A 24518-nucleotide genomic window follows, 5' to 3' on the forward strand; every position below is an offset into this window, starting at 1 on the left:
CCCTTTCCCAGAACAAATCTGAGTTGGGATGTGCTCTATTCAGCCATTCACAAGAATCTTTGTATTTTCTGGAGTACAAGGCTTCCTCCAATAGGCTGAATTAAAGAGGTGGGTTGATGAAGTTGTGATCTCCAACTCAGCCAGAGGAATCCTACTCATTCAGAAGATACAAAGCTTCCTCCAAATGGCTGAGCAGCGCTCAGCCCAACTCAATTTTGTTCTAGGAATGGGCCAAATGTCCCCATACTACTGCCAGAACACAGCGTGTATACAGTGTGTAGCTGATGCTACATAAAGTTTATTTAGCACTCACATCAGGCGCATCTGTTAATGAAGGTTATAGTTCATTTGTTGAACCAGCTTGGCCTAAACAAACTATTTTATTTTATATAAGTGACAGAAGAAAAAAATAAATAACAAAGACAGCCTACAAATTCCTCAGAGTGAAGGTTTCCTTTATTAATCCAGAATCCAAGCACCAGTATTTGAACGCCAACCGTTTATTTTTTTTTATTTTTTATTTTTTTTACACGTGTGGAAATAATAATAGGTGTACATTACCTGGTATTTTAGGTTCATTATTTCTTCTACACAAGATGCTACTTCTGTGTTTGCAAGTGCCTTTAAATCTTCATTTTCATCTGTAAAGCAGCAAAAGAACAAAAATAATAAAGACAGACAAAACTCATTTTTATCTTGCAAAGGTTCTGCCCTGTGAACCCTACATACGTGAGCTACTACTGATTCTTTCCAGAAAACGCTGCAACTGTGCTAAAGCCAAAGTTCAATTTACCTTAAAGCAAAACTCTTGATTAAAAAATATTTTGGTATATGACAGCCCAGTAACCACTTCAGCCCCAGAAGATTTGGCTGCTGAATGACTGGGCCATTTTTTGCGATTCGGCACTGCGTCGCTTTAACTGACAATTTATGTATGTCCTTTTTTTCCCCACAAATAGAGCTTTCTTTTGGTGGTATTTGATCACCTCTGTGGTTTTTATTTTTTGCGCTATAAACAGAAAAAAAAAAAAAAGCGACAATTTTGTAAAAAAAAAAAAAAAAAAAAAAAAAAAACAATCATTTTTACTTTTTGCTATAATAAATATCCCCATTTTTTTTAAAAAAAGCTATTTTTTTCTCAGTTTAGGCCAATATGTACTGTATTCTTCTAAAAAAAAAAAAAAAAAAAAAAAGAAATATTGCAACCAGCGTATATTGGATTACTTTGCGCAAACGTTATAGCGTCTACAAGATAGGATAAGATTTAGCATTTTCATTATTTTTAATTTTTTTTTTTAACTAGTAACGGCGGGGATTTTTATCGGGACTGAGATATTATGGCGGACACATCGGACATTTTTTTGGGACCATTGGCATTTACACAACGATCAGTGCTATAAAAATGCACTACTTACTGTAAAAATATCACTGGCAGGGAAGGGGTTAACACTAGCGGGCAATCAAGGGGTTAACTGTGTTCCCTGCTATGTGTTTCTAAGGGTCGGTTCACACTGAGGCAGCACGACTTACAGCGCGACTGCCTCAGGTGACCCAGGACACGACTCAGCGGCGACTTGCAAAACGACTTCTGTACATAAGTCAATGCAAGTCGCCCCCAAAGCCGTGCAAGAACCTTTTTCTAAGACGGAGCGACGCGGTTCCATTGCACAGAACGGGACGCTACTTGTCAGGCGACTAGGGAACTTAGCCTTTAAGAGAAAATAGAAAAAGCTGCTCTTGCTGCAAAAGTCAACTTCACACTGGCACTGTCCCCCACAGTAATTCTTTTCAGCCACTAGATGGAGCTTTTCACCCGAGTTGAACGATGGCTGGGGTCATTATAGACTTATACTTATCTAGGTGGATGCAGTATCAGTCTGATGCTGCATCTGTCCCCCGCCGGCTCTAATACGGGGAGTTTTGAGAACCGAGCGATTTGCGGTGTTTGATTGCTCAGTTCTCAAAACTCCCCGAGCAGAGAGTTGTAGACTGTCAGTCACCAGCTCTCTGCTCTGCCCCCTCCTCGCTCACTGGATCAATGGGCTGTGGAGGGGACAGGAGCGGCCGGCTCAGCCTCTCAGCAGCTCTCTAAGAGGCTGAGCCGGGTGCTGGTTCAGGCATGCGGGCGGATCCCGACTCCGGTGTTGTGATTTTTCCCAAGCCTGGACCAACTCTGTAACGTCAGCGGACTTCAGCTCGCTGTCTGCTGAAAACAGGTCCCAGGAGTGCAGAACGAACTGCACTCCTGTGATCCACAGTAGAAGTATAGCTAAACAAGCTTGGGCAGTATCTGGAAGCTCTCTTGTTAAAAGGGGCTTCCAGAATCTGAAAAAGCCCCCCACACCCACCTCTGGGTCAGGGTTGGAGGGGAAGAAGCCGTGGGCTCATCAAAGTGATTGTAAAGGCTTGTTTTTTTTCCTATAACAAAAATGTTATACTTACCTGCTCTGTTGCAGCGGATTTGCACAGAGCAGCCCCGATCCTCCTCTGTGATCATGGCCCCTCCCTCCTGTTGAGTGCCCCCACATCAAGCTATGGGGGCACCCGAACAGAGTCACAGCTCCCTGTGTCTATTCATACATGGAGCCCTGACCCGGCTCCACCCCCACGCTCCGATGATTATATAATTGACTTTGATTGGTGCCCGCTACTGTGTCTCAGCCAATCAGGAAGGGGAATCTCAGATGGCTGAGACACTCGTGGACATCACTGGACAGAAAGGACCTCAGATAAGTGTTAAGGGGGATGCTGCACACAGAAGACTTTTTATCTTAATGCATAGAACGCATTAAGATAAAAAAATACTTCTGCCTTTACAACTCCTTTAATGTGGTTGTTAAGCCACTTCTATAAAATGCTCCTCTCCCCTCTGTATTATAAAATAAAGTTCCCCTTTGTCTGTGTTATATCATAAATATGCTTATCTGTACTGATAACACACCGTCTTCCTGTGATCAGTTGCCTCCTCTCCTCTGCCTAGCTGACAGTTCAAGTGGGCGGGGCTGAGCACTGCAGCTGATGTCAGCCGGGGAAGAGAAAGAGAGAGCCGAGAAGTCACATGATCGCAGGAAGGTGTGTTATCAGTACAGATAAGCATAGTCATGATATAATGCAGACAAGGGGAACTTTTTGTTCTAATACAGAGGCGATGGAGGCTTTTAATGGTGAGCAGCAGGAGCAGGGCGATGACATGAGCAAATGCTTGGGCGGGGGGGATGGGGTGTGTATGACGGAGGCACGTACTGAGTCCAGTGTCAGAGCTCAGCAGCCCTGATATATCAGAGTCAGCCTACAGGGGGGAGGGTATAGCCAGGCAAGTTCAGCCAGATATTACAGGGGTCCAAATGACACAGCACAAGCACTGTGCTTTATAACATGCTTTAAGAGAATGGGATCTGTTTTTTTTTTTGGGGGGGTAAACAAACATGGGGACAAGGTGTTTTGCGGTGGAGGAAATAGGGCTTGGTATGGATCGCAGTGGGAACCCCTGACAGCTAAATGTCAGGCAGGGATGAGTCACAGGTAGGCGTGAGCTCAGGCGGGAACCTGCCAGGAAGCTGTCAAAGTCGACAACCAATCATAGGAGGCGGAGACCATTCCCAGTCCCGTAGCCACGCGTATGCAAGGGGCGTGTTTGTTTTATATATATATATATATATATATATATATATATACATATACATATACATACATACATACATACATACACACACACACACACACACACACACACACACATACAGCTGAGCTGCGGGGTGTAAAATGCCTTTGCCGCCTGTGATTATCGGTTGACTTTGGCACCTTCCCGGTTTGGACTTCACTGGTTGTTAGGATGCCTGCGTGCACCTCTTCCCTGACAACCAATAGCCCATATCAGGAGCCGTCACATTTAGCAGTGGTAGGAATAACACTGCTAATTGTTTTACTTCCCCTTTGCTGCCTGAGGTTCATTCTGCAAAAGGGGGAAATTTAAAAAAAAAAAAGGGGGGGGGGGATTTATCTGTAATTGAGAGGACTATGAGGAGTGTGTAGAGTAATGAGAGGGGAGAAGTCTACTCTCACCTGCCAGGAGCTGTTGGAGATCACTCAGCTCTCTTTCCTTGGCTCTCAGCTCCCTGATCACAGGTAGGATATGCTGATTCCTCCAGCCCACCTTCCCTCCTCCACCTTCCCAGGGTGCTGCCCTCTGCTGGTCGGCTCCTGTGTCTGCAGTGTGAGCTGTCTCCGCTTCCCATCGTTGTATGTATCCACTCCACACTTCGCTCCTTATCAGTTCTTCCAAGCCTGGATGGCGCCGACTATCAGCTGCCACACTCCGCTTCCACTGCACTCCGGATACCAGTCCGGGGAGGACATTACAGCGTCTGCCCCACAGTCTTTGGGGAACCGTGCGAATACCGCACAAAACACAGCGACTGACACCGAGCAACATGGCCCGGCCACACACACTTATGTGACCCGCACGTCATTCACCTACCGCCATCTTGGGATTGGCAACACGCAAAGCACGGTCTGATTAGTTTCCCATAGTCCTATGCTTTAGTTGGATCATTTCGCCATCTTGTGGCTATTTTAGGAGTTACAATCAATAAAAGTAGAGCTAGAGTCCAAACTTTTTCTTTTTATTTTGCATAGAGGAGGTTGTGCACTAGGGATGCAACAATACCATTTTTTTTTTTTTTACAAGTACCAGTCCTTTTTTAGTACTCGCCGATACCTACCACAACTGTTTTGTTTACACTTCAGCTGTCGGCAATGGTACAAAGCATTAAAAAGTTATTTACAAATTAAATAAATATATATATATATATATAATTTTAAATTGTGCGCTTTTTTTCAATGTGAAACGTGTAAATATATGTTAAAGGTGTAAAAATGCACTTTGAGGCTGGGTTCACACTGGTGCGATGTTAGACATCGCATGTGATTCGCAAAGCACTACTGTGCAGATCACATGCGATGTCTGTGCGATGCGAATTCAGCCATACAGATTGTATGGCAGAATTTGCATCGTATTCGCACTAAAATGGCGCAGAACCCTTTTTTTTTTTGGTCCGCACTGGAGTCGGATCGCAGGGGTGTACACACCGATTCCTGCACCATTTGACAGTTCGCACTGCGATATGCGAACCGATCTGGGGGGTGTCATTAACTTTCTATTGACACCTGCAGGGGTTCGCATAGGGCAGTGTGAACTGTCTGCAAATCCTATGCGATGCGGGAACCGACACTGGAATCCCACATTGCGCTAGTAAAAACCGGCATTTAATGCAAAAAAAGCACACCACATAAAAAGTTTTAATTATTAATAATTTATAGAAGTAAACAGAAAATAAATAAAAAAATCAGCAGGAAAATAATAATTAAATGGAGAAGGAGAATAAGGAGTAGGGGTTAGAGTAAGTCAAGGGTTAAAGTGGAGTTCCACCCACTTTCACAACTCTTCAGCATCCCTCACTAAACTGTGCACTGTAAACGAATTAGATATTTTTTAATTTTTTTTCTCAGCACTTACTGTATATCTGCTGTATTCATTTTTCACTTCCTCCTCCCTGGCCGCAGCCCATCGCATCATTTCCTGTTTGCAATGCCTTCTGGGAAGGGGCGGCAATTTCCTCTGACACTGCCGTTGCTATGGAAACCTGACCTGAAACCTATTGCACCGCTTGTGCTGCACTGAGCATGTGCGAGATCTGCAAGAATAAGATCCAGGAAGAAATACAGTCTGGCTTCAGATGCCCACACTTAAGATGGCCACGGCCTGCTGTAAGTTTATAAAATAACAAACTACTGCTATAAACTAACAAAACAGACCTTAGTTTACAGACTAACTTTACTAGAATACATTAAGCTTGTGTAGTATATGGGTATTTTTATTTAAAAAGTATAATTTCGGCCGGAACAGCACTTTAATAAGGGGTTAAACAGGGGAACAGTTAACATTTTTTACTTGACAGTTGCTTTAAACTGACCTCATTTGCACATAGAAGTTCAATACTTTGACCTGTAGATGAATAAACAGAAAGATACAAAAAAAAAAACAAGCTTTATTCTTATCTTTCTGTTTCAGCAGCTGAGCAATGTTGCAATGTTGCATGGAACATTGCACGGCTGTTTTTTTTTTCTACAGTTCCAATTGCCGGGACTTCGTTTACACTTCAGCTGTCAACAGGGGAACCCTACTGACAGCTGAATGAGTCATCGGTTGTTAACCCCTTGATGACCAGCGCACGATGATGTACGTCGGCACAATGGCACGGCTGGGCAAATGGGTGTACAGGTACGTCCCCTTTAAATTGCACATAGTGGGCAGGCACCTGCCGCGTACTCCGTGAACGTGCACCCGCCGTGTACTCCGTGAACGTGCACGCGGGTCCCATGTGATCGTGTCACGGAACGGGGAGATGTAAACAAGGCATTTCCCTGTTCTGCCTAGTGACATGACAGAGATCCACTGCTCCCTGTCATCGGGAGCAGTTATCGCTGTCATGTTCTAGTGAGATAATCCCCCCTACAGTTAGAATCACTCCCTAGGACACACTTAACCCCTTGATCGCCCCCTAGTGTCTAACCCCTTTGCTGCCAGTGTCATTTACACAGTAATCAGTGCATTTTTATAGCACTGATCGCTGTATAAATGACAATGGTCCCAAAATAGTGAAAAAAGTGTCCGATGTGTCCGTCATTATGTTGCAGTCACGATAAAAATCGCAGATCGTCGCCATTGTTAATAAAAAAAAATAATAATAAAAATGCCATAAATCTATCCCCTATTTTGTAGACGCTATAACTTTTGCTCAAACCAATAAATATACGCTTATTGCGATTTTTTTTTTATCACAAATATGTAGAAGAATACATATCGGCCTAAACTGAGAAAGAAATTCGTTTTTTTATATATTTTTGGGGGATATTTATTATAGCAAAAAGTAAAAAATATTGCGTTTTTTTCAAAATTGTCACTCTTTTGTTGTTTATAACGCAAAAAATAAAAACCGCAGAAGTGATCAAATACCAGCAAAACAAAGCTCTATTTGTGGGAAAAAAAGGACGTCAATTTTGTTTGGGTGCAATGTCACACGTCCGCGCATTTGTCAGTTAAAGCGACGCAGTGCCGTATCGCAAAAAGTGCTCTGGTCAGGAAGGGGGTAAATCCTTCCGGGGCTGAAGTGGTTAAGGACCCTGCTCCTTAACACCCAATAATTGCTGGCTTTTTATATATTTTTTTACATTTCAGCTTCCGTGTTTACAAGTGAAAGTGGTGAGCGGGGAGGGGAAGGTGGGAGCTGAAGGCGGCAAAAAAGTGTTTTGCCACATTCCAGCTGAAAAAAAGCCCTGGGTGGGAGAGCCACATGAAATGGCCTGGGGGGCCAGATTAAGCCCCTGGGAGCATGGAGAGTTTTTTGAAGTTGTAGTTTTTTTCCACAATGTTTTTTGAAAATGAAGAAAATAAATACAATTTGATTTTATTTAACAAAATGGTAATTTTAACAAGTTATTTCTCATTCATGGCCTAGGCATACTTCCAACTATTCCCTAAGACACAATTTTCTACTACTCTTGAATATGACAATAGCACATGTGTGAAACCTTTTCACTGCCTAGATACATTACATCTAAGGAGCACCTTCAGGCTTTCAAAGGGCATACATAATACATCTGATTTGGTGGCTACCTATCACACTTCTTGAGGCCCTGAAGTGCCAGAACAGGAGAAACACCCACAAAATGACCACATTTTGCAAAGTAGATCCTACAATTTATTATAATTAAAGGCACTGTGAGTTTTTGAAGATCACATTTTTTTGCCACAAGTTTTTGGAAAATGAAGAAAGAGAAAATGTATTTCTTCTAGCCTAGCTGCATAGAGATGCATGTTTGGACGTCCTGGAGTAACAGGACAATAGAAACATTTTGGAGAGTAAACACTCTAAGGTATTTTTAAGAGGCATGGTGAGTCTTTTAAAGAATTTGTTTTTGCCACAAGATGCAGAAAGAAATTAATTTTTTGTTAAAGTTGTAAGTTTAACCACTTGCAGACTGCTGCATGCCGATATACGTCAGCACAATGTCAGCGGTGGGCAAATGGGCGTACCTGTACATCGCCTTTAACCACTTCAGTACCCGCGTATAGTCGTAGATGGGATCTCCCATCCTGGGCGGCCGTCATGTGACGTTCTGGGCTTCCTGGCCATCTAGGGGGCACGCGCGCACCGCCGGGGGCGAGCGCCCGCCACATTGCTCGGCACCCGGTGCGTGTGCCTGGCGGCCGCGATGTCTGCCGGGCACCCGCGATTGCCCATTAACGGAGCAGGACCGTGGATCTGTGTGTGTAAACACAGGTGAGAGGAGACCGATCTGTGTTCCCAGTACAGAGGAACACTGATCGGTCTCCTCCCCTTGTATGTCCCTGCCCCCTACAGTTAGAAGCATTCCCTAGGACACACATTTAACCCCTCGTCTCCCCCTAGTGGTTAACCCCTTCCCTGGCTGTCACATTTATACAGTAATCAATGCAATTTTATAGCATTGATCACTGTATAAATGTGAATGGTCCCAAAAATGTGTCAAAAGTGTCCGATGTGTCCACCATAATGTCGTAGTCACGAAAAAAAAAAAAAATCGCAGATCGCTGCTATTATTAGTAAAAAAAATAAATAAATAATTTTTTTTTAAAAATGCCATAAATCTATCCCCTATTTTGTAGACTCTATATAGACTCTTTTGCGCAAACCAATCAATATACGCTTATTGCGATTTTTTTTTTTACCAAATATATGTAGAAGAATACATATCGGCCTAAACTGAGGAAAAAAATTTTTTTTTTTTTTTTTAAATGAGATATTTATTATAGCAAAAAGTAAAAAATATTGTGTTTTTTTTCAAAATTGTCGCTCTTCTTTTGTTTATAGCGCAAAAAATAAAAAAACGCAGAGGCGATCAAATACCACCAAAAGAAAGCTCTATTTGTGGGGAAAAGAGGACATCAATTTTGTTTGGGTACAGGGTCGCACGACCGCGCAATTGTCGTTTAAAGTGCGACAGCGCTGAAGACTAAAAATTGGTCTGGGAAGGAAGGGGGTGAAAATGCCCTGTATTGAACCGGTTAAGAGGCGTGGATAGCAGGCGTGCGCGCGCCCGCCGCATACAGCGTGCCCGTGAGACCGGCGGACCCAATGTCTGCCGGTCTCATGGCGATCGTGTCACAGAGCCGCAGAACGGGGAAGTGCCTATGTAAACAGGGCATTTCCCCATTCTGGCTTGTGTCATGACAAAGATTACTGCTCTCTGTCATCGGGAGCAGTGATCGCTGTCATGTGACTAGTAGCCCCTCCCCCCACAGTTAGAATCACTCCCTAGGACACACTTAACCCCTTCATCGCCCCCTAGTGGTTAACCCCTTCACTGCCAGTGTCATTTACACAGTAATCAGTGCATTTTTATAGCACTGATCGCTGTATAAATGACAATGGTCCCAAATTAGTGTCAAAAGTGTCCGATGTGTCCACCATAATGTCGCAGTCCTGATAAAAATTGCAGATCACCGCCATTACTAATAAAAAAAAAAAATTAATAAAAATGCCATAAAACTATCCCCTATTTTGTAGATGCTATAACTTTTGTGCAAACCAATCAATAAATGCTTATTGCGATATTTTTTACCACAAATATGTAGAATACATATCAGCCTAAACTGAGGAAAAATTGTTGTGTTATATATTTTTGGGGGATATTTATTATAGCAAAAAGTAAAAAATATTGTGTTTTTTTTTCAAAATTGTCGCTCTTTTTATGTTTATAGCACAAAAAATAAAAACCACAGAGGTGATAAAATAGCACCAAAAGAAAGCTCTATTTGTGGGGAAAAAATGACGTCAATTTTGCTTGGGTACAACATCGCACGACCGTGCAATTGTCAGTTAAAGCGACGCAGTGCCGAATCACAAAAAGCGCTCTGGTCAGGAAGGGGGTAAAATCTTCCGGGGCTGAAGCGGTTAATAAGATATTTCTCATACACAGCATAAGCATACTTAGAAATACTGCTGTGGCAGTGGTCAGATACACATTTGCTGGCTGCACTGGCTCTGGTGACACTGGGACTGGTGTGGCTAGCGATCAGGAACATTGTTGCTGGCTGCTCTGGTATGACAACATTGGCACAGATGTGGCAGTGATCGGGAACAATATTGCTGACTTACACTGGTCTGATGACACTGGGAATGGTGTGGTTCGTGATCAGGAACACTGTTGGTGGCTTACTTTGGTCTGGTGATATTGTGACTGATATGGCAGTGATCAGAAACACTGTTTCTGGATTACACTGGTCTGGGGACAGTGGAACTGAATTTGATGACAATCAGGAACACTGCTGCTGGCTTACACTGATCTTGTGACACTGTGACTCGTGGCAGTGATCAGGAGCAATTCTGCTGGCTGCAATGGCTCTGGTGACACTAGAACCTGCTGTGGCAGCAATCAGGAACACTGTTGCTGAGTAACACTGGTCTGGTGACTCTGGGAAGGGTGTAGCAGCAATCAGAAACACTATTGCTGACTGTCCTGATCTGGCAACACTGGAACTGATGTTGTGGCGATCAGAAGCACTTTTACTGCCTTACACTGGTCTGAAGCCACTGGGACTAGTGTTTCAGCAATCCGGATTACTATTGCTGGCTTCCATTGGTCTAGGTATACTGGGACTGGTGTGGCAAAAATCAGGAACATTGTTGATGCCTTACACTAGTCTAGTGAAACTGGGACTGATGTGACAGTGATCAGGAATGCTATGGCTGGTCTACACTCTTCTCGTGACACTGAGACTGATGTAGTAGTGATTAAAAAAGTGACTGGCTAGCTGCACTGGTCTGGGGTGGCCGTGATTAGGGATACTTTTGCCGGCTGCACTAGTCTGGCGACACTGTGTAGCGTTACAAGAAACACAGCACCGGAATCTAGCAATGTTAACGCGTTTCACACAACTTAGTGCTTAATCATAACTGATTAAGCACTATGTTGTGTGAAACGCGTTAACATCCCCTTATTCCTGTGCTGTGCTACTTGTCATTTTTGGAATCAAAAAGCTATTTTTGATGTCCTGTTTCGGTGTGCGACTATCTTCTCCTATTTCCTTGGTTTATTGTGATGGTGAGCCAAGCCAGCACCAGTTAGGAGTGACCATATGTCGGATCAGCTTCCTTTTCTCACCTGAAGCAGTGTCTCCTTCACGTTGTATAGGGATTAGAAACACTGTTGCTGGCTGCACTGGTCTGGCGGTGATCAGGAACATTAATGCTGACTTACACTGGTCTGATGACCACAGGACTGGTGTGGTTAGTGATCAAAAACACTATTGATGGCTTACATTGATCTGGTGACATTGGGACTGGTGTGGCAGCGATCAGAAACACGATTTCTGGGGTTATACTGGTCTGGGGACACTGGGACAGGTATGGCGATGATCAAGAACACTGCTAATGGCTTACACTGAACTTGTGACACTGTGACTTAAATGGCGGCAATCAGGGGCAATTTATCTGATTGCACTGGCACCGGTGACACTGGGACTGCCGTGGCAGGAATCAGGAACATTGTTGCTGGGTTACACTGTTCTGGTGACTCTGAGACTAGTATGGCAGTGATCAGGAATACAGTTGATTTCTGCACTGGTCTGGTGACACTGGAGATGGTGTGGTGGAAATCAGGAACACTGGCTGCCCTAATCTGGCAACATGAACTGGCGTTGTGGCAATCAGAAAAAGTGTTGCTTGCTTACACTGATCTGGGTACACTGTGACTGGTGTGGCAGCTATCAGGAACACTGTTGCTGCTGTACACTGGTCTGAAGACACTGGGACTGGTGTTGCAGCAATCAGAACACTGTTGCTGGCTTACACTGGGCTGGGTACACTGGGACCGCAACAATTAGGAACACTGTTGCTTCCTGGTCTGGGGACACTGGAACTTGTGTGGTGGCGATTAGAAACTCTTGTGCTGCCTGCACTGGTCTGCCGTATCGCTGATCAGGAATACGGTTACTGGCAGCACTAGTCTGGCAACACTGTGACTGATCAGGGACACTGTGGCTGGCTGCACTGATATGGTGACACTGTATTATTGTGGCGGCTAACATGAACCATGTTGTCGACTGCACTGGCCTGGTGACACTGTATTGGATGGCAACAATCAGGAACACTGTGACTGACTGCACTGGTCTGGTGATACTGTACAGGTGTGGCAGCGATTAGGGACACTGTTGATGGCTGCACTGTATCTCGGTATCGGTGCCATTACCAAAAATTTTCATGAGTACTCATACTTGTGAAAAATGCTCCAATACCCGAAACTGATACCTTTGCAGTGCATTTTGAGCCCATACAACATGAATGGGCTCAAATCACACTGCAAATAATTAAATGCGATTTGAACAGGAATGCAGTGCGATTCCCCTACGAGTCGCATGCAGTTTCCTGCACCGCTCCTGTGTGAACCCAGTCATAGTGATTTCAGCCTGGGTTCACACAGGAGCTTGAAACCACATACAATTTAGACTGCACTCCTGTTTAAATCGTATGCGATTTTTGCAGTGTGATTTAAGCCCATTCATTTAGTAGGGGCTTAAATCGCACTGCAAAGGTACCAGTACTCGGTATCTGCAAGTACTTGACCAAACGTATCGGTACTCGTACTCTCTGGTAAAAAAGTTACCTGTGCAACCCTAGTAGTGGGCAGTGTCATCATTTTAATATTCAGCAGTAACCAGCAAAGGTATAGGCAAGGGAGAAAGTAGAAACAATGGAAATTAAATAAGAGATAGTATAGGAGATACCTTTTGAAATAGAGACAGAGTACATCAATAGGCAGGTTGCTGAATAAAGAGGTGATAGATCAAACAGTGAGAGAAGATACAGAAACATTTTATAGCATAAAAAATAAAGAGATACATATTTCAAGTGTTTTTATTACAATAGAAACTACGCGAGAAAGTAAATCTCCAGTAACATCAGAAATAAAAGAGATGTTAGCGTATCTTCCTTGATAGGCGTGTAAGATTTTTGCAAGTCCTTTTTTTAAGTGTGTGTAAACAATCGGGGACAACATACCTGTATAAGGTATTATTACTATTTTGGAAAAAAAAAAAAAAAAAGATAAACACATCCTGTTGAATTACCTCTACAGAAGTTTATTGGCATATAAATGCAAAAATGATCAGCATCAGAGCCCAAAGATCCTACCAAGAACCCCCCACACATAACCTACTACACAAAGCAAACTTAACCAGCAATTTTCCTCCCTATATAAACCTTACCTGAAAGGTCCTTGTCTCTAGTGCTTCCTTCTACCCTGTCAGCTGTAGCCTCTGAGCTCAGCACCTTCTAGTGTGCAGATTATACAGAGGGTCCATAAACCCCAAACGTTCGTAATAGTCCCATTTGTGAGAAGGGCATTCTGGTGCCGAGTCAGAAAGGCACAGGGATGCTCTGGTATGAGTCAGTATGGAGGCACAGGGAGATTCGTGTACTGAGTCAGGGATGGAGGCACATGGACCTTCTTGTACTGAGTCAAGGATATAGGCAAAGGAATGCTCTGATACTAAGTCAAGGATTGAGGCACTGTGCCATTCTGGTACTGAATCAGGGATGGATGCATAGGAATGCTCTGGAACTGGTTAAAGGAAGCAGACATTCCAGGTATGGTATGATGATGAACATTAAAAAGGCTAAAGAGAAAAAAATGCTATTTAAAATTAGTTTTTAAGATACGGGCCATTTTTTTTTCCTTCCTCCAAGCACTTATCTGCTAGTGTAATTGAGATAATTAAGACAGGATGGAAAATACCCTGCACTTAAATGTTTAAAACATAAATGATAATTCTTAACCCTTTGACATGTTCCATAAGTCATAGCTGTACCCACTCCCAGATGGACAGAGGTATGGGATATGTCATGGCCATCAAAGTGCTAAAACAAGATCTTGGCTGCCAATGCAATGCTTGCAATAGTCTCTGAAACAATACTCTTGTTACAGGCAATTTCACAGGAAATAACCTTCAAAATTTCTGTAAAATTGCTTACAAAACACAGTGAAACATTTTGAAAATGCTTCTCAATGCCACATAATTTCCAGACATTTTCAGGTATTGATGAAAAAGCCTGAGGCATATAAACAGAAGGCAGCATAACAGCTCAAATGAATAATAAACCGTCTTTTACTGTACAGCTTTTGTATCATTACATTTATAGCTCCGAGTTGAAAATCTTATACTGTGTTTCCTATCCAAGTCATAGAAGAGAAAGGTACTGTACTTGGACAAAATCCACATACTCACAACACCATGTTGATTTGTTTTGTCCAGAGACCACAAGCAAGTAAAGGCGCAAAAACCGGAAGCCTTATATCACCATCATGCTACTGACAAACTAAAGTTGTAAATATAACTAATAACTGATATAGTCCATAAAAGTCTATGTAAAGGGGCAGGCTGATATTAAAAAGTCCACACAAAGGGCTGCCTTCCAAGAAGAGCTGAAACCAAGCTCCAAGATCTGCAGGAAAAAACACAAGGGGGGAGGCGCCTCTAGGTGTAGTATGTAAGCCAATTTATTTAAAAACACTGTGCAAACAACTCACATTTTGAAGGATAAAAAACAGCATGTAGTGCGATTATGATCCATCATGAAAAACGGGGGGAGTCCATCAGATCGATCACAGGTATCTCTGCTGCCTGCCGTGCATAGGGCTTTGCTGGACACCGCTCGAGCCGGCCGTGGTGGTGGTGTAATTCAGAGCGAGGCTGGTGGAAGGCAGACGCGGAGCTGTGACGTCACTGGAAAGCGACGCGTTTCCTGAGGGTACGGGCTACGATGTCACGGTAGCCGCGCTCCTTCATCAAGCTACGGATGGATCGTAGTGGCGACTGGTTGTGACTCTTTTTTTCCTTTCAAGGTTATTTTGAGATGGTGGAAAATCTCTCTCCGAAATGAATTTCGTGAAGCAAGACCTGGAGAACTAAAAGAGTCGAATGTATTTGACCCTCAATGTCATAGGACAAGAGAGGTCAAAAAGGGCTTAAGCGGTCTCCGTGACCAAATTATCCACGAACTAGCTCCAATCGTTGTCTCCTTACTGCATTCCGTACATCCCAGGATAGACCTCAACCTCAGTGTCCTGGCCACCAGGACACTGAGGTTGAGGTCTATCCTGGGATGTACGGAATGCAGTAAGGAGACAACGATTGGAGCTAGTTCGTGGATAATTTGGTCACGGAGACCGCTTAAGCCTTTTTTGACCTCTCTTATCGTATGACATTGAGGGTCAGAATAGGCCACGCCCTACGCGTTTCATCATAGGGACGTCAACTGGAGCATTCCACGCTCCAGTTGACGTCCCTATGACGAAATGCGTAGGACGTGGCCTATTCTGACGCTTTTGCATTATCTCCCAGAGGATCACCAACTTAAATCTGACGCTCTCCTGTTTTGATGACATTTGGTTGCCTATTATAAACTGCTTAAATGTGAGTACCATTCTGTCATCTGCATTCAATAAAGAGTGTTTTATGGTTTTACGCTATGGAATCTCCTCTTTCTTCCCTTATGTATAAAACGTCACCGTGACCCAGAAACAGCCAGTGGATTGCCGCACAGTGGCATACACTGTGACTGCGCATTACCCCCGCAGGGGTTAAAGAAGCTGCCTAAAACGTCACCGTGACCCAGAAACAGCCTGTGGATTGCCGCACAGTGGCATACACTGTGACTGCGCATTACCCCCGCAGGGGTTAAAGAAGCTGAGCACATTAGAAAAGGGGCCGACTACTTGTCAAAACAATTAGGAATAGGAATATACAGAGCAGCTCAAACACAAGGATCACTGCCACAGTGCCCCACCCTCGTTAATGATTTAGGTTATGTCCGAGGACGCCTAAGCTTCCATATGGAGAAGATGCCCCTGGGAAAGAACCGCTAGGATTTCACCTTCTGTCTGCCCTTGGTGTCCTACCTCCACTGCCAGCGAGCAATTTAAGCCTGTTTGACCCATACAGCATATGCTCTGTGGGTCCCAACTTTCTGGTAAGCCTCCAGTCATCCGGGTGGTGGTTTTGCACAAGTGTATATCAACACATATCGGATTGTATTCAAAGGTTTCCACGATCATATATTTTGGTGTTCATCATTATCGCAACAATTTTGTTTATTGCACGCTTTTATTCAGTTTTGGGACAGTTTTGTCATTATTTATTTTTCGATACACATGGTGACCTTAAGGGTTTATACTATGATGGACTTTTTATGTATGAACATTCATTAACATGCAACACTAATTTTTGACCTTTTTTTTCTTTATTGCATGTGTCATTGCATCATTCATTCTTTTTTATATATTTTTGCATCACATATTAGCGCTACACTTGGATGTATAAGATTTATAGCAAAATTTCTATTTGTTGTGTCAGCTGCTTATTTTTATTTTTATTTTGAGTAAGCGCATGGTTTATGGGTTTTTTTGTACACAATTGCTGCAGAGGTTAAACGGGTCAGCCTATCAGTGTTCAGACCATACGCCGCACACTGCATCAAATTGGTCTGCATGGCTGTCGTCCCAGAAAGAAGCCTCTTCTAAAGATGATGCACAAGAAAGCCCACAGTTTGCTGAAGACAAGCAGACTAAGGACATGGATTATTGGAACCATGTCCTGTGGTCTGATGAGACCAAGATAAACTTATTTGGTTCAGATGGTGTCAAGCGTGTGTGGCGGCAACCAGGTGAGGAGTACAAAGACAAGTGTGTCTTGCCTACAGTCAAGTATGGTGGTGGGAGTGTCATGGTCTGGGGCTGAATGAGTGCTGCCAGCACTGGGGAGCTACAGTTCATTGAGGGAACCATGAATGCCAACATGTACTGTGATATACTGAAGCAGAGCATGATCCTCTCCCTTCGGAGACTGGGCCGCAGGGCAGTATTCCAACATGATAACGACCCCAAACACACCTCCAAGACGACCACTACCTTGCTAAAGAAGCTGAGGGTCAAGGTGATGGACTGGCCAAGCATGTCTCCAGACCTAAACCCTATTAAACCCTAACATCCACCAGCTCCGTGATGTCGTCATGGAGGAGTGGAAGAGGACTCCAGTGTCAACCTTTGAAGCTCTGGTGAACTTCATGCCCAAAAGGGTTAAGGCAGTAATGGAAAATAAAGGTGGCCACACAAAATATTGACACTTTGGGCCCAATTTGGACATTTTCACTTAGGGGTGTACTCACTTTTGTTGCCAGTGGTTTAGACATTAATGGCTGTGTGTTGAGTTATTTTGAGGGGACAGCAAATTTACACTGTTATACAAGCTGTACACTCACTACTTTACATTGTAGCAAAGTGTCATTTCTTCAGTGTTGTCACATGAAAAGATATAATAAAATATTTACAAAAATGTGATGGGGGAACTCACTTGTGAGATACTGTATATTCTTTTACATATTTTTGGTAAAAAAATTGCAATAAGCGTATTAATTGGTTTGCGCAAAAGTTATAGCATCTACAAAATAGGGGATAGATTTATAAGATTTTTATTATTTATTTATTTTTTGTTGGTAATGGTGGCGATCTGCGATTTTTATCAGAACTGGGACATTGCGGCAGACAGATCGGACACCTTTGACACAGTTTTGGGACCATTGACATTTACACAGCGATCAGTGCTATAAATAGCCACCGATTACTGTGTAAATGTCACTGGCAGGGAAGGGGTTAACACCAAGGGGTGATCAAGGGGTTAAATGTGTTCCCTCAGCTTGTTCTAACTGTGGGGGGGATGGAACTGCCTGGGGGGAGGAGACCGATCGGTGTTCCTACATACTAGGAACACAGGATCTGTCTCCTGTCCCCTGGCAGAATGTGAATTTGTGTGTTAACACACACAGATCCTCATTCTGGCTTTGTCAGGAGCGATCGCGGGTGCCCGGCGGACATCAGAACTGCAGTCTGCTCACATAATTTGTAATAAAAACATCTTTGCCATTCTGAAGCTTCCCTCCAACCACTTTGCATATTATTTTATATATACTGTGATTCTGTACTTGCCAAATATGCTGCAGAAATCTCCCTCCACTAAGTCTAGCTGCAGCCATTTTAACTGTGGGCAGCTGAAGCTGCTGCCCGTTCACTTTTTGGATTTACACAGAGGCACACCTCCAGCTCTGCAGCCCTGAAAGCTTTTATTGGCCCTCTTATTACTCATGATTGTTAGAGAGAGAACTGTACGTGAGCTCATTAGCTTTGCCCTTTTACCAGACAAGAAACAGAAAGTGGGCTGCATAAGGTATTTACTGGCAGAAAAAAAAAAAAAGTTTTACTATCCAAAGTTAAAACAACAAGGGCAGAAGATTTATTAGATGGAAGGTTAAAAAAAATGACTGAAGGTCCGCTTTATGTGGCACCTGTATGAGTGTGCTCCTGAGCCGAACTGTGCACGCCCATAGACACACACAGCGCAGGATTGACATGTCCCCCTGCTCCCTCCTCACAGAATTTGACTGACAGCAACATGAGCCAATGGCATCCACTGCTCTCAGAGTCTCCTATGAGGCCAGGAAGAGGGGGGAGTGGGTCTGCAAAACTGGATTGGTGGAGAAGTCAGGCAAGTGTTTAAAGAGGTGTGTCGGGGGGGGGGGGGGGGGGGGGACAGTAAGCTGGGTGTTTTCTTTTTTTTTTACCTTAATGCAGGAAATTTGGACTTTAGAAGCACTTTTATTGGTCTTGTGATCTATTTTTCATGAAATTGTGTTTTGTTTTGCTTTGTTGTAACTTCCTCTGTGATCTCCCGGACCTCTCTTTTTCTCCCTCACTTCTGTTTGTTTGGAATGAGCAGTGCACTTCAGTTGCAGTCGTGTGCACTGCTCTATGCTTATTACACCTCTCATAGTTCATAGACCCTAGTACATTTTGGGAATGAACAAGAGAAGGTGGCTATATTTCTGCATACAGTGGGACCGGGACCATGGAGAAAAAAACATAGCCACACTCTAATGCCCTGTACACACGATAGGATTTTCCAACAACAAAATCCATGTTTTTTTCCGACGGATGTTGGCTCAAACTTGTCTTACATACACACGGTCACACAAATCTTGTCGATAATTCCAAACGTCAAGAACGCGGTGATGTACAACACGTACGACGAGCCGAGAAAAATGAAGTTCAATAGCCAGTGCGGCTCTTCTGCTTGATTCCGAGCATGCATGGAACTTTGTGCGTTGGAATTGTGTACACACAATCTGAATTAACGACAACGGATTTTGTTGTCGGAAAATTTGAGATCCAGATCTCAAATTTTGTGTGACGGAAATTCCGATGGAAAATGTCCGATGGAGCCTACACACAGTCGGAATTTCCACCAAGCTCCCATCAAACATTTTCCGTCGGAAAATCCTATCGTGTGTACGGGTGTATCAAGAAGTCAGATCACAGCAGCACATAAAAGGAATTTAGAGATTTGGAGGATTCTGAGAGCAACAAAAGGTATTTTTTTTTTTAATTAAGAATACATACTTGAATAGACTTTTTATTTAAACCAGGGTTTAGTGTCAATTTAAGTGCAGCACAGTATATGTAAAATACCTGCACAAAATTTGTTGTGTAGAAACCATGCATTTGTGTGCAGTTATTGTGCTGCTAGTTTGCACTCACTTTGTATTTACATGAAACACATAGTAAATGCACATAAATATTATTTCCACAATACCCTATTTTGTTACTTAATAAGAATAACACCCCTCAAAGCCTCCTGTGAAATGTCCTGTTGGCTTCCTCATTCACTCCAGGTGCCAGTCCCCTGAGGAGCAGATCCCGCTCCACTTTTCCACAAATGTACTAAACTTGGGCTACACTCTGTAATCTCAACCACATTACATGGTGAAGATTCTGGCTGCAGCTACAGTCTCCGCCCATCAGTCACGCCGGCTGACATGTTTCACCCGGATTGGGCTTACTGTACAATCAAGCCCAATCTGGGTCAAATGCATCAGAGCGGCGTGGTTGATGGGCAGGGACTGTAGTCAAAGCTGTAATCTTTTTGTTAAGTGATTGTAATTTTTAAAAACGTACAACCTTTACAAACGAGTTATACAGTGTACTTACCTGCTGTATGCAATGATTTTGGCTCTTCCCCCCTACTGAGTGCCCCCAATAGCAAGCCTCTTGCTCCGGAGCTGCACTCCTGTAAATGGACATTGTCAATTCACACACTAAGTGTGGCTTGGCCCCTCCCCCCACTCTCTCCTCATTGGCTGTGATTGATAGCAGCAGGAGCCAATGGCTTATACTGCTATTTGAGCCAATAAGGAAAGAGACCTGGGAGAGCCACTGCTCTCATGCACATAGCTGGTTTAAGATGGGGCTCTGGTAAGTATAAGAGGGGGCTGGAATGGGGAGCTCCGCGCAGAAGGTTTTTTTACCTTAATGCAAAGAATGCATTCAAGAAGAACTCCAGCTTTTCCTGCTCAAAACAGCAGATGCATTGTGCATGTAAATGAATCACAACCTTGCTGTCAGTTTGTGTGTAACTTATCTCCTTTAGCTGTATACAGCAGGTTTCTGTGTCTGTGATGTCACTTCTCCTCCTGGCTGAATTTCATAGTTCTGACTTCCTGTTTCCTTCCTTTTCCAGTCCTGATGCTACATCTCCCATGATCATTTGAGTCTCTGTAGCTTCGGAGTGGGCTATGGGAGTCACTGCTATCAATTCTGGGAGTTGATTTGGTTGGTCCTAGGGTTACTGTGGATGTTTTTGGGCCTTCATGTGGGTAGTGAAAGGTATAAATGTGTCATACCTCCTCCTGTGTCATTCTTGTCTTGTAGCATGCCAAATAATAATGACTTAATGCAAGACTCTAGGGGAAGGGCTATGGGAGGTTATTATGAAGATGTTACCTTCATATGTAAATGAATCACTTCGCAAAGAGCAGGGCTCTGGGAGGGTGGGATCTGAGGGGTGGGACTGCCCCGTTCACACTGGTTGGTATATTTAACTGGGCAGGATTGAATTCTAATTGTGATCCATTCAATCCTGCCTAGCAGCAGCACAGCTAGCTTTTAGAACAGGCTATTAAGGTGTTTCCTTCTTAAATAATGTTGTGATCTGTGAGATGGGGCTTGGGAGGTTTGGACTCTTTCTTAAGGTGTGACTGGGTTGGATTGAATGCTAATTAGGATGCTGATTAGAACCATCAGAGCTGTGAAGGAAGTTACCTCATTTGCCGAGTCTAAAATACTACAAAGGGGAGTGTTACAGACTCTAGCTGCTGCAGGAAAGGACTTTAGAAGGGACAGAGTCTATCAGCAGGATATACAGAGTGCCACATGATACAAAGCCACAATTAAACCCAGAATATCAGTTGATCTGCAGACAACAGAACAACATGGTACAGAGATATGATCTATGCTGGTATTGACCATTTCATTCAGTTCTAGTAAAAATAAATTTGAATTCAGCTTTAAGGTAAATAAACCTTCTTCCTTTAGAACCACTTTAATTCTTTATGTATGTATTTTAAACAACAATGCCATATCTCTAGGTTAGAGAGTCACAAATGTTAGCACACAGCGGTATACAACGTGGTTAAAAAAAAAAAAAAAAAACTAACTGAAAGATGTGAACATACTGCATACATAGATTGATATAACACAAGTGTAGAAATCTGGCATACAGTGAACCATTAGGTTACACTCTTGTGTCCCCATTTAAAGTTTTAAGCCTTTGACCAATGGCTCCGGGGAGGCAGAAAAGGTCACTAGCTCAAAAGTCCTCAAAACAGATGCAACAACGATTTAAACACAAAGAGGTCAAGGAGAAAGGTGTTTAAAGGGCCACTTCCTGTTTTGATTACGTCACTTCTGGTTTGATGACATCGCTTTGATCTCACTTCCTGTTTCAGGAAATGGAATTTCCCAGGAAATTTATTGGCTGTAAAGGGTTGAAATCAACTCGAATTTTATCCCTCTAGTCTTGGTAAAAGGAAGCCACAATGAGTAAAAAGGCGCAAAAAAAAAAAATTCAGCAGTTTTTGGGGTTGTGTCCCTTTGAAATTTCATGCCATTAACCAACTGCGCAGGGAGGAAGAAAGGGTGCCAAAAGAGCCACTTCCTGTTTTGGGGATGTCACATTGATGACATCCCCTATATGTGCCCCTATTGTCAAACATTTGACTAACTGCTCAGGGAGGCAGAAATAGCATCAAAATGGGCTCAAAAGACCCCAAAACGAGAGCAACAAGGCTTAAACACAAAAAGGTCTAGGAGAAAGGTGTTTAAGGGCTAGTTTACACTTGCTTCAAAACAGGGCTTCAGACAGGCTTTGTTAAAGCTCTCTTAATGCCAGTCAAAGCTCATGTTACCAAATAAATTGGTTAGCTTACAGTCCTGTTTACACCTTGCGTTTGCTTTGCTTTGCTTCAGCTTCACTTCAAAAATTATACCCCATGTAGCTTTAGTGGTGCTTCAAAGCGTCTTCAAAGCCTCCATAGAAGTCTATGACAAAGCTCGCTTGAAGCACCTGCAGTTTTTGAGAGGCCTTAATTCAGCTTTAGCTTTGCTTTGTTTTGGAGAAATTGCAGGTGTGAGATATCAACACACACACACAGGGCATCTGTTACGCTTCAACAAAGCTTCAAAAGAGCATCACTGAAGCACCACCAAAGCTTCATCGAAGAATCACTGAAGCTTCACCAAAGCACCACCGAAGCTTCACCAAAGCACCACCGAAGCCTCATCAAAGCACAACCAAAGCATCAAAAACACATAATAAAAGCTTGTTGAAGCCGAAGGAGCTTTAATGTGCGTTGAACCCGAATCAAGTGTAAATGAGCCCTAAGGGCCTGTTTTGGTGATGTCACATTGATTATGTCACTTCCCATTTCAGGAATTTGCAGTTTCCCTGCCAATTTCTTCTCTGTTTAAAGAAGAAGTAAACTTCCATGGATTATTTGTACCTATAGGTAAGCCTATCTTAAAGTGGAGGTCCACCCTGGAAAAAAAAAATTGCATAAAAAAATACCTAAAAAAAATGGAGGAAAAAAAAAATGTTTAACTTACGTGAAATGTCTGTTGCTAGGCAGTCTTCCTAATCTGCCTCTTCCTACGCCACGGTGATCTTCAGTCTTCTCCTCCCCACGTTGTCTTCTGGGGAATGGGGCGCGGTGTGTAATGGGAACTGTGTGTTCCCACAACACATCGCGTCCCATTCACAAAGCGCTGCGCGACTCTCGCATGCGCAGTAGGAAACGGGCAATGAAGCCGTAAGGCTCCACTGCCTGTTTCCCTTAGTTAGGATGGCAGAGCCGAGGGACGGGTCGGCCTCGGGCGGCCGACATCGCGGAGATATTAGGAGATATTTACCGCGTATGCAGCTGATGAGGTAATCGGTGCATGCACTCTGAAGGAACGACAATCCGGCGGCTCCCATGTAACCAGTCACATAGCCGGAGTCCGCGGACTCAGAAGGAAGATGGGCGAAGATGGACGCAGCCTCCAGTGACAACGAGGGCTTCGTTTGTAGGTAAGATTCACATAATGTGCTAGTATGCAATGCATACTAGCACATTATGCCTTTACTTTGCAGGTAAGCGAAGAAAACAACAAAAAAGCTGTACTTCACTTCCTCTTTAGGGCTGAAATCACCTGGTCATTCCATAAAAGGAAGCAGCAACAAGGAAAAAGGTGCAGAAAATTATATTCATAAAAATTTGTGTCCCTTTTTAAATTTTCATGCCTTTAAACAACAGCTCATGGAGGCAGAAAAGGTGTCAAAACAAGCTCAAGCTCAGTGTAAATATGAGATCTGAGGTCTTTTTGACCCCAGATCTCATATTTAAGAGGTCTTGTCATGCTTTTTTTTCTATTACAAGGGATGTTTACATTCCTTGTAATAGGAATAAAAGTGTCACAATTTTTTTTAAAAAGGAACAGTGTAAAAAATAAAAATAAATGGTAAAATAAATTAGAAAAAAATTAGAGCTCGCGCGCAGAAGTGAACGCATACGTGAGCCGCGGCCGCATATGAAAACGGTGTTCAAACCACACATGTGTATCACCGCAATCGTTAGAGCAAGAGCAATAATTCTAGCCCTAGACCTCCTCTGTAACTCAAAACATGCAACCTGTAGAATTTTTTAAATGTCGCATATGGAGATTTTTAAGGGTAAAAGTTAAACGTTTGTTGCCATTCCATGAGCGGGCACAACTTTGAAGCGTGATATGTTGGGCATCAATTTACTCGACGTAACATCATCTTTCACAATATAAAAAAAATTGGGCTAACTTTACTGTTGTTTTATCTTTTAATTCAAAAGGGTGTATTTTTTCCAAAAAAAGTGCGCTTGTAAATACGGTGTGACAAAAAGTATTGCAACGACCGCCATTTTATTCTCTAGGGTGTTATAAACAAATATATATAATCTTTGGGGGTTCCAAATAATTTTCTAGCAAAAAAAAATGATTTTAACTTGTAAACAACAAGTTTGAAA

The 24518-nt window shown here is 43.1% G+C and overlaps 1 protein-coding gene across 1 annotated transcript in view; it reads right to left on the reverse strand.

Annotated features, from left to right (window-relative positions):
• Nucleotides 1-4538, reverse strand: part of MTRF1L (mitochondrial translation release factor 1 like) — a 41625-nt gene extending 37087 nt beyond the window's left edge. The window contains exons 1-2 of the mRNA XM_073627835.1: nt 4063-4538; nt 562-641 (exon numbers count right to left, since the gene is read on the reverse strand). Of these exons, the coding sequence (XP_073483936.1) occupies nt 562-641; nt 4063-4432 (450 nt within the window). The 5' untranslated portion in view covers nt 4433-4538. The remainder of the gene's footprint in view (nt 1-561; nt 642-4062) is intronic.
• Between the last annotated feature and the right edge of the window lie 19980 nt (nt 4539-24518).

The sequence above is a fragment of the Aquarana catesbeiana genome, linkage group LG04 (assembly GCF_042186555.1).
Source record: "Aquarana catesbeiana isolate 2022-GZ linkage group LG04, ASM4218655v1, whole genome shotgun sequence".
Classification (NCBI taxonomy): Eukaryota; Metazoa; Chordata; class Amphibia; order Anura; family Ranidae; genus Aquarana; species Aquarana catesbeiana.